Below are 11737 nucleotides of genomic sequence, written 5' to 3'. Positions count from 1 at the left end.
TTCCTTGAATTGAATCCAGATTAACTCTAAAGGAGCATAAAAGAATGCCAGCTTATCATGCACATATCGGATATTCCAAACACATCGGAGATTCATATTCTCTGAACACCTAATTTTATTTCTTAGGCAAGATTCAATCTTATTCCAACCTATATGAGAATTGTGAACTTCCACTGCTAGAGCCCAATGGTAAAAATCCTTCGCCTCATGAGAATCTGATAAAGGAGGAAATTTGATATTATCCAAATTTAACTGAGTGCTTGGGACTGTGCTGATAGGTAAATCCACTGAAACTGGGTTTACAGAAGTCCAAAAGTGGCTCCAAATTAAACCTTCAAAACCATAATGAATGCAGAGATAGTTCCATGAAGAATAGGGATTATAGATTTCATCCACCCGTAAATAACTGTTAGAAGAATTCCACAACCATTGAACCTGAATTACTATTTCATTGAATCTCTTGGACCGAATATTACCAACTCTAAATTCCACTTCAAACACCATCACGAGAACATAAGAAAACTATGGTATAGCCAATCTTGAGTCTCTGAATACTTATTTTTGAATTTCTCAATCACACTTAATCCAAAGAACATCCAAATAAAAGAAAATGATTTAGAACGCAGAAGTAATGGGGCAATCTGCACCACTTTCATTATCAAAAAAAGAAGAAAAAATAAAATAGACAACCAAAAACCCTACTATCCAATAAATTTCGGCCTCAAGGGGAATGATCATAGATCCGTCCTTGAACATCGAAATTTCAGATAGCACACTCCTAAACTGAATCAATCACAGAGGATTGAGACGAGTAGGATGCTGGGTTTTTGGAAGAAATCGCCATTTTACCATCAAGGAAGCTTTAGAAATGACCAAGTTGTTGAAAGTTTTGCTCTCCATATGCTACCGTGGATGCTGCTGTTGTCGAAGCTACCAGAAAACTCAAGTATTTAATGTACACTTCAGTCTCTAAGTTTCCAAATTCTGGTTGAAGAAGAGCAGCGACAACTAAAACCAGCTGGAAGACTGTGTTGAGCTTGCTCAGAAAGAAGGGTTCCACCTTCAGTCGATGAACTTCGTCGAGGTTGGTAAACTCCGACCAACTTTCTCAATACCAACCCAAGGAACTAGATCTTTGTAAGGCTGTACCAACTACTAAACCAACAACCAAGAGGATATAAGATCCATTTTCACCATTGCTACGGCGATAATGCCAATAAGAACCTTGTCATCAAGGGGGTCAAGGTATGATCCTACCACTGAATGAATCCTCATTTTCCTTGCCAAGTAACCATCTAACTAGTCAGTGGCTCCAGAGATGGCCGATCCACAAATGCATTTAAATACCGGCCGTTTATAATTATCCATCCAAGAAAAGGGCCAGAAATCAATCCACACATGGAGATCATATTCAGCAAAATCACAGAACTTCTTACAAGACCCTCGCGAGTTGTTTTAATTTCAATTACGTACAGGGAAAATACTTTTTTCCATATGACTGAAATGTTACAAACTGCCTTAGTGACGCCGAGATATACCATGTAATTACTTGTTAATACTCGCGATTCTGCAATTCTAGCTTAAGAGAAAGAGAAGAAAAAATAGGAAGCAATGTGCAAACTACAGAATAAGGAATGAGAAGATAGATAATTGATATGGTATCTATCAAAATCTTGGGTGCCTCTATCAATTCCCATTCCTACACATAACCTAAAATTCAGAGAAGAAATCATTGGCTTTTATTTCTTCTCTGCTTGAAACCGATGACGGCTCTATTAGTGTTCATAGAAATGGAGAGTGTAGATCGAGTTTTCTGAAAGTTTTTTTGTTGTTGAAGATTATGATTTGCTGAGATTAAGAATGAAATGAAACTGAGACAGAGATGGATTGAAATCAGCTCGAGGGATTCACAGAAGAGGGATAGGAGAAGAAATTCAAGTTGTTGGTTGTTAAATCGAAGATGTGTTTGATGTGAATATGGGTTCAAATCGATATTAAACAAGAATTTGAAGAAATGATATTGTCACGTTTAACATCTGGTGTTGCAACGGGGAAGTTAGGATTTGTAAAAGATGAACTTGTAGTTGAGTATGCGAGGTCTAAGACGGGATGAATTAGTGATGTTGAAGAATTAAAGGGTCTTCTTTGAATCTGAAATTGAAAATGATGAGACTTAATCTGTAATGTTTAATATGAGGACCACAGGGAGAATAAATTTGGGGTTTCACACTATTAGAGAATGGTAGTTACTTGTTACTTAGTGAGTGATTCAACTATTGTAGTTGATACAATTCTCGGAGTATCAGGTGTTTCCTGTGTCGTTCTGTGTGTGTCAACAATCGTTGTTGATACAATGTCATGTGTTTCCTGTGACTTATGTGATGTAAGCGCTTACGTCATTAAGCGTGCAGTGCAAACATGTGGTAACCAACACCTGGTAGTTAGAGTGTACGGAACCTGTGACCAAAAAATCATCAATCAATTCAGTTTTATATAACTGATCTTTGTTAGAGTCTGTAAGAAAAAAAGAGAAGAAGATTAATGAAATTATGTTTGAGAGATTGTCCAACGACATTGTATCTTTCAACATGGTACTCGGTACCTAAATTCATTCTCAACTCATCTTCTTATCTGTAAATCAATGGCGATCCAACATAAACATATACCTTTAACATTCAAACCACCATCCAAACTATCAAACACAAATTTTCTTTCTGTAAATCTCAAATGGTTCCTCTGTTACGAAGTTACGGTCTCTTTCGCTTTGTTGATGGATCATTTCGGTGTCCAACTAAATATTACAGACATACTTCTACTGATGGAGTTGTAATTATAGTTGATCCTGCATTTTTAGATACTGATCCAGATAATGATTTTGTGAAGAATCTGACATATGCTTACTGGATAAATCAAGATCAAGCGCTTCTTTCATGGCTATTCTCTGTTTGTACTAAGGAAATTCATTCTTAGGTTCTTGACTGTACATTCTCTCATGGGTATGGATTCATTTGAAAAACAACTATAATGCTACAACTAAATCAAGATTGATGCAGTTAAAATCAGATCTAGTAACATTGAAGAAAAGTTCTGATTCTATGCTAGTTTACTTCAACAAAGCTAGATCCATCGCATATCAGTTAGCTCAAATTGATCGTCCAATTTCTGATGAGGATCTTGTTTTCCATATATTACAAGGCTTACCTTCTGAGTTTAATGCTTTCAAAACCTCTATCAATACACAACAACTGAAAAATGAAAAGCTTATTCCATCTTATGAATTATTGGGGTTACTTCTTTCTGAGGAGACTCGTATGAATTCTGATATGAATGTTGATTTAACTGCTGCTTCTGCTAATGTCTCACAACAACAAATTCAGAATTATTATTTTCATCGTTTTGGTCAACAATTTCAAGGTTCTACTTCTTCACCAGTTGGTAATTATCCTCCCTATCATGATCAATCTTATCATAACTCTCATGCCTCTAATAATTAGAATCAATATCTTGTAAGAGGTGGTTTTAGCAAATCCAATAGTTTTAGAGGTAATAGAGATGGTGGTAGATTCAGAGGAGGATTACGTGGTGACAGATATCCAATGATAATGGTAGATTTGGAAGATCCACGAACTTCAGTAATTTTCATCATTCATCCATGAAATATGATTACTACATTGAGTGCCAAATTTGCAAGAAGCCTGGCCACTTAGCTAATGAATGTAGATACAGATATGCAACAAATGATTATTCAACGGCACAATCTTATTATGCATCTGCTGATAATTATGGTAAAGACTATGAGGATTTCTAGTGTCCTGAACCTGAGGGCATTTGCTGTGTACAATGAAGATGCTTCTACATATCATTCTGGTTGGGTACCCGATTCTGGAGCAACACATCACCTTACTTCTGACTTATCCAATTTGAATTTTCATTCTGAGTATCAAAGCACATATCAAGTCAGAGTTGGAAATGGATCAGATTTGCATATAACTCATACTTTTGATATTGATACTGCAAGATTTACTCTGTCTAATGTACTTCATGTTCCTTCTATTACAAAGAATCTGATATTTGTGCATCAATTTACAAAGGAAAATAATTGTTATTTTGAATTTTATCTGGATGAATTCTTTGTTAAGGATATGGTTACTCACAAGGTACTGCTCCATGGTCTTGTTAAAGATGGTCTTTATCGTTTGGTGTTTACTGCTGCTCAACTTAAGCAAGCCTCTCATTCTAGTATATCTACAACAGCAAGCTGGCACAAGAATCTTAGACATCCTTCTTATCACACTTTGAAGCATATTTTAGCATCCGTGGATGGAGTTATACATGGCCATCTATCTATTACTATATTTCATGATTGTCAAGTAGCTAAGAGTCATGCTTTTCCTTTTCCTTCTGTTTTAAATAATGTGTATGGTCCTTTGGATCTCATTCACACAGATGTTTGGTTATCTCCCTTGTGTTCTGTCAATGGCTATAAATACTATGTGTCTTTTATTGACTCTTTTAGCAGATTCACTTGGCTTTATCCTTTAGCATATAAATCAGAAGTTCTTCCAACCTTTATCAAGTTCAAAACACATTTAGAAAACTTTCTCAGTAGAAGAATAAAGTTTGTTCAATCAAATTGGGGAAGTGAATACAGAAATGTCTCTTCTTATTTGGAATCTTGTGGAATAGGTCATAAAGTATCTTGTCCTCATGCTCAGAATGGTACAGCTGAGAGAAAACATAGACATATTGTTGAAACCGTATTAGCTCTTCTTTCTCATGCATCCTGCCACTATATTATTGGTCTTATGCATTTGAGACTACAAAGTTTCTCATAAACATACTTCCAGCTCAGAGTTTACAGAAGTTATCTCCTCTTGAATGTTTATTTTATCTTCAACCTGATTATAATTTCTTAAAGACATTTGGATGTTCTTGTTATCCATGTTTGAGACCATTCAACAGTCACAAATTGCATCCAAGATCTGTGTGGTGCATATTTTTGGGTTATAGTTAGCTTCATAAGGGTTACAGATGCGTCAATCCTCAGACAAATAGGATTATTATTTCTAGAGATGTTAAATTTGGTGAGACTCTGTTTCCATATGCTACTCTATTCATGATAGGAACTTCAGATTCAACTACTTTGTCTATAATGTCAGTTGTTCCTTCAAGATTCCGTGTGTCAACATCTGCAGTTGATACATTTCTCCCTGATCCAACAACTGGTATTGATCCAACTCATGTGTCAACTCCTGTTGTTGAAACAATCTTTAAATCTATTGATATACCTCTTCAGGATTTAAGAGAATTTCTTTCTTTGTCCAGTGTTTCTCCATCACCTCTAGTAATCACTAATGAGCACTCCATGAAAACAAGAGGCAAAATGGGAATTTTTAAGCCAAAAGTCTTTGCTTCTGAAGTTCAAACAGTTTGTGAAGATATCATTGTGCCTACTTGCTATTCTGAAGAATGTAAAGATCCTAAATGGAGAGTTGAAATGGATGAATAAATTAATTCCTTACTGCAGAATGGTACTTGGGAATTGGTCGTTCTTAATAGCACAAAATGTTATTGGCCGTAAATGGATCTTCAGTATTAAGAGGAAAGCATACGTAACCGTTGAAAGGTATAAAGATAGATTGGTTACTAAGGGATATAATCAAGTAGAAGACATTGATTATCAAGATATATTTAGTCCACTAGTTAAATCAACTACAGTGCGCATGATTCTGTCTATTTCACTATATAAAGACTGGCAAATCAGACAACTTGATGTTAAGAATGCATTTTTACATGGAAATTTAAAGGAAACTATTTACATGGTGCAAGCTCCTGGCTATTTAGATAAATTACTTCCTACTTATGTATGCAAGCTCATGGACTAAAACAATCACCCATGGCTTGGTTTGAAAGGCTCATCATATTCTTATTGGCATCTGGATTTAAATCCTCCAAAACTGAAACTTCTTTATTTTACAGAGTAACTTCTTATACTATATTATACACTTTGATCTATGTAGATGACATTTTAGTCACTGGTAACGGTCAATCTGAAGTGGATCACCTCATTCTTGATATGGGCAATGAGTTTTCCATCAAGGATTTGGGCCCTTTACATTTCTTCTTGGGCATTCAGGAAAAAACTACTTCTCATGGAATTCTTTTTTCTCAAGAACAGTATGTATCTAATTTTCTATCCAAGAAAAAAAAATGAGTGTATCTAAGCCTTGCTCTACTCCTTTTGCTTCTTCTTCTTCTTCTGATGATCAATCTCCAGCTTTGAGGATGTTGTCTTATACAGAAGCACAGTTGGTGACTCTCCAGTATGCTACTATCACTAGACCAGACATAGTTTTTGCAGTTAATAGTGCCTGTCAACATATGCAAGCTCCATCTGAAGAAAATTGGGCAGTTGTGAAACGCATTCTCAGATACTTACAAGGGATAGTCTCATTTGGATTACATTTTAAGAGATCATTTTCTTTACAACTGCAAGCCTTTTCTGATGCAGATTGGGCTGGTGATCTTACTGACAGGATATCCACAAGTGGTATGGCTATATTTATAGGTCTAAGTTTAATATCCTGGTGCTCTAGGAAGCAAAAAATAGTCTCCGGATCTAGTATAGAAGCATAATATAGATCTTTAGAAGATGCTACTTCCGAGTTGATTTGGGTGCACTCTCTTCTATCTGAGCTGCAATTTCCATCTCCCAGAACCCCTGTTCTGTGGTGTGACAATATGGGTGCAACTTACTTAACTGCAAATACAATTTTTCATAACAGGATGAAGCACATTGAGATAGCTTTTCACTTTGTCAGAGAGCTAGTTGCTGCTAAATGCTTGGAGGTACGGTTTCTCTCTACTACGGAAAAAATTGATGATATTCTTACAAAGGGCTTATCAATTACCAGATTTCATCATCTACGTCTCAAGCTCAGTATCTCTGAACCTCCATAGACCCTTCGCTTGCTCGGGGCCGGGGGTGGGAGTGTGTGTGTGTGTGTGTGTTTGTTAGAGAATTTTAGTTATTTATTAGTTAGCGAGTGGGTCAACTATTGTAGTTGATACAGTTTTCAGAGTATCATGTGTTTCCTGTGTCGTTCTGTGTGTGTGTCAACAATCGTTGTTGATACAGTGTCATGTGTTTCCTGTGACTTCTGTGATGTAAGCGCTTATGCCATTAAGTGTGCAGTATAAGCATGTGGTAACCGACACCTGGTAGTTAGAGTGTACAGAACCAGTTGATCGTTGTCATATGCGTCAAAAATAAATTACACTTTCTTACTACTCAAAATATATAATATAGCTAGGGAAAGAAAGGATAGTTCCCACAGAGAGGACTACATTGTCAATATGTTTCGTTTCTTATATCAAACAATTGGGGGATTTTCTGATTTATGTAAACTAAATTAAAATAAAAGCAAATAAAAAAAAGTAAACAAATCAAATGAAGTATGTGAAATATATTGGTCAAGGATTTCATCATCATTCACAACTATGTTCTTGTCTTAATAACTAGAATTGATATTTAATCTCGTCTTATCAAAATCCCTAAGATACCTTGATCGCAAGAATGTCCCGCTAATTTCCTCTTGTCATCAATAAACACATTAAAATATGTGAATATGAATTCTACCCAAGAGAACAACCTAACGTGTAAAAGAACTAATCAAGTTTAATTCCCTAGATGCATTGAGTTCTGTGAAATCAGGCTAATCAAAGCAATCGAACGTGTAAAAGCACTAATCCGATTTAACAAAGGTTATGACTCACTTGTGACTATTAGGATGTATCACTACAAGAAATATTCACCATTATGCTACTTGTATTCAAGGATTTTCACTTTTACGTATAATAAATCCTAAACTAACATTAGATGTGATTACGAGATCTACCAATTTGCAACTTCACAAAACTAACAATCAATCATACATGACGATATTTCTAGTGAATCATAATCGATAAAATTGAGACAAAACTAATTTATTGAACAAGAAACATGCTTTACAAAATCCAACTAATTCATAACCTATAATGAGATTAACAACTCATGTTAATGGAGTTCATAACAAGGAGAAAAAGATGAGTTTCCATGTCTAAACCCTAGAACAAAAGTAGCAGAAGAAATAATACCAACAAAGATCCCCTTTCTGGTCCTTTCTGTTCTCTTTTTTGTAACTCTATGTTGAGAACATAACTTAATCTTCCGATTTCTAAACCTAGACAGTGTAGCCCAAAACCCTTGGCAGATCCATTCCAAGCCCATTAACTTGACATACTCGATATGCTTGTCAGTTTCACTGAACTGACAAGCCAATTCAGTCCATTCCAGCAAAACCAGGACCACGACTAACTGAATCAATCGTCAACCCCATATGCACCAACCAACACCGTGACTTGACCACAACTACACATTTCTTCACCACTTCCCTGTAATGCCATCCTAACATACATCTACTTGCAATTTAGACATTCATATGCTTTACCTGCAATTGCGCATCAAGCTCCGCATCAAGCCACCAAAACTGCACCATTTCCTGCATTCTGCAGCTCAAAACCCATTCAGTCCGAGTTCTCAAATCGACACTGCCTGCAGTGCATCCATTCCCAGAATTCACATCTTCTTCGTAATCCACCTGCTAACTCAGCTGCCACCAACTTGACCTATAGCAGCAACAACTTTCTGCAATTCTTCCATGACACTTCCTAATGAGCAACAACAAAATCTTCTACCAATTTCTGTCGTTCCATTACCAGCTACACTTCCCATTCTGTTATTTCAATCCACCCGTAGCTTCAGCTCAAGAATGAGCTCATCTCAACTCACCTCCAGGACCACCAACTGCTCCTGCTCTTCCATCTGATTCTATAGTTGAGAGCCCTCTCATTACCTCCAGTTAATCGCACAAAGCTTCCAACTTTAGCAGCAACAACTCCTTGTCCTGCTCTTGACTGCAATCTATAACAGCCATTGCCAACTTCACTATGCCACAGTTACATGCCTGCAATTGCTTCAGTTCCGTTCACTCCTTCATAACTCCATAACATAATCTCCACAGAAAACCAGCTTCAACTCAAACACCTGTTGTACCAGCACTGTATCCTAGATATACATCTGTTGCACAGCACCACCACAGCTCACAACATCATCTTCTTTTCAGCTCCACACAACAGCGAGCACCAGTATCAGTCCCTTGTAACACAACATCTCCAATTGCAGACCACCAGTCATGACACAACCATCCACAACAGTCATCGACAGCATCAACCAATTCCAGTCCCATTGTTTCCAAGTAGAAAACTCATTCAAAATTCTAACCAAAACCAATACCGAGTTTTACCCATTCTGTCGATCCTTGCAAATGCAGCTGCAAGTCACTTCCTTTGGCAGCAATCACAGTACAAAACCGTCCCTGCAACATTTCAATTCACAAGCAAACCACATTTGCATCCATATAAATCTCTTGGCGTCTCGATGCCAAATACTGGTAACATCTTCTTGTTCTTCTCGGATTAAGCCTCTACAAACTCCGGTGACTCAAGTGTTTTCTCAAGCACAAAATGTACATCTGGCGAACTGACCAGGGCTACGTACTAGTTGCATATTCGACTACACAGATCAATCTTCCCTATAATCTCAGACCTGCAATCCACCTTTCATTCACTACCAACCTCAAATGAAAGCAACAGCTTCAGGCCAACCAACACTACCACCTGATGCTTTGAACAACGACAACAACCAAAGTACAACGCCAAGGCTATGCTCACTGTATCTCAGCTTCAATACCCCTGCAAAACACCAACAACATCACCATTGCTTCAACCACCAGCAAGATTGCACTGCATCACTCTCTAGGCCTTCACTTCTCTGCTTATTCTCAGCACTACAACAACTGTAACTTACTACAACCTCCACCAATGCCTGTGTTCTAGCCAACATCAAACCCAGAACATAAAAACCATTTCAACTCCAACACTGCAACTTATCTTTTCAGTTCAATCTAACCATGTTCAGTTCAATAGCTATAGATTCATGAATCATCCCCAGACTTTTTCTCGATCTGTTCTCAGCCACCAGATTCACTATCACCACACAACTCTGTCTAATTCAAGTTCTGGAAAGCGGACTTAAGTCCCAGTTGCAACCACCATTAAACCTTCCTTTTGAATTGAACCCATCTTCTCAGATTCCTTCTACTTTGATTGTTCAGCACATACACATCACAATTTCAAACACGAAACCATTCATTCACCATATTCCATTGCAGAATCGTTCAACAATCCTTCACAGAAATCACCAAAACCCATAAACCCATTTTCCAGCAGCATTGGTCTCAAACCCTAGATGCAGCAACAGAGATAAGTTTCATCACAAATATTAACGGCATCTCCATATTCCGGTTCTAACTCGATTTCTTCCATCTCAAATCATCAATTCCACTCTGTTGATCTCTCTTCTCTGAATTCCATGGCCGCCATCTCAGTGCATCTCTTTCTCAATTTTAAGACAAATAAATAAATGAGAAGAGAAACTATCATTTTTAGGTTTTGTGTAGGAATATAAAGGTACACAGGCACCCTAACTTTGGATAGGGGAAAACCAGTTCTTATATGGCTTGTCGGTTTCATAGAACTGACATGCATATTCTCTTCCTTTCTCAACTGTCACTTGTGGAGAACTGACAGTTCATTCTTCACCTCCTTTGCTGCAAAATCTTAGCTGGCTCCAAGTATCACTCGCCTATGAAATCACGTTTTTGCTCTTTACGCTCCAAATGGATGTTTTCTCCTTCTTTTGCTTCAAAAGACTCCATTGCGCCTAATAAATCAAAAGTAAACATAAGATACATAATTTACAAGAAAACTCGCAAAGAAAGCATAAACAATAGATAATATCAAGGTGTTTTAGACACTAATCACCAGTGACCAAACGGTCATCAATCAATTCAGGTTTATATACCTGATCTTTGTTAGAGTCTGTAAGAAGAAAGAGAAGAAGATTAATGAAATTATGTTTGAGAGATTATCTAATTGTGTTAGAGCATTGCTCGGTCGAACTTGCATGCGTTGCTATCTCAAGCATGTTTGTCAATGTTAGTGATCAAAACTATAAGTCTTGATTTCTAGTCTATTATAGCTAAGTCTCGGACTAGGATAGAAAGTATAGTTGAGCTCAAGGAATTCATGGCGATTCATCATACAAGTAGAAGAAATACTCAAGGAACTGGTGGAACTTCTCGACAAAAAGGTATGTGAAGACTTGAACTTATCTGTCACTCAAAATTCTATCTACTCTATCTCCTACTTCTTGAGACAAAAAGTCGTATGCTATATATATAGACTTAGATTATACACATTTGGTATTTTGAGACGAGTATACCTCGCCTATCTATATCTCGAAATATGTGTTGGTAACCTTTTCGCTTCGACCAAGTTTATCTTTACCTAGTGACGAAAGTCATGATATATTTCAATCATCTTGAAAATTGCTTTGACGAGAAATGGTGTAACAACTATATAACGTCCTCTAAGAATGTTTCAAAGATTGGAATGAGAGTTTATATTACATAACCAATGATGGACATAAGCATTGTTGTGGAAACACATTTATGTATAAGTCCTATTCCTTGAACCAAAGTTTTCGAACTTTGTTGATCAAGAGAACCGGAAGAATGGCAAGTGCCAAGTCCGCGAACTCAGTCCGCAAACTGTCGAAGTTCTCAAACCCGAGAAT

General features: G+C 37.0%; 1 protein-coding gene and 1 pseudogene across 1 annotated transcript; one reads left to right on the top strand and one right to left on the bottom strand.

The window, feature by feature from the left end:
- Positions 1-862: 862 nt before the first annotated feature.
- Positions 863-1541, bottom strand: LOC113345748 (annotated as a pseudogene).
- A 4669-nt stretch (positions 1542-6210) lies between these two features.
- Positions 6211-6960, top strand: LOC113345747 (uncharacterized mitochondrial protein AtMg00810-like). Its single transcript, XM_026589422.1, has 2 exons — positions 6211-6587; positions 6786-6960. The coding sequence occupies exons 1-2, from the start codon at positions 6211-6213 to the stop codon at positions 6958-6960; spliced, it is 552 nt and encodes a 183-aa protein (XP_026445207.1).
- The last annotated feature ends 4777 nt before the right edge of the window (positions 6961-11737 follow it).

Source organism: Papaver somniferum, unplaced genomic scaffold (genome assembly GCF_003573695.1).
Source record: "Papaver somniferum cultivar HN1 unplaced genomic scaffold, ASM357369v1 unplaced-scaffold_83, whole genome shotgun sequence".
Classification (NCBI taxonomy): Eukaryota; Viridiplantae; Streptophyta; class Magnoliopsida; order Ranunculales; family Papaveraceae; genus Papaver; species Papaver somniferum.
Note: the sequence above shows the minus strand (reverse complement) of the source record. Positions and strands in the feature narration are given on the sequence as shown.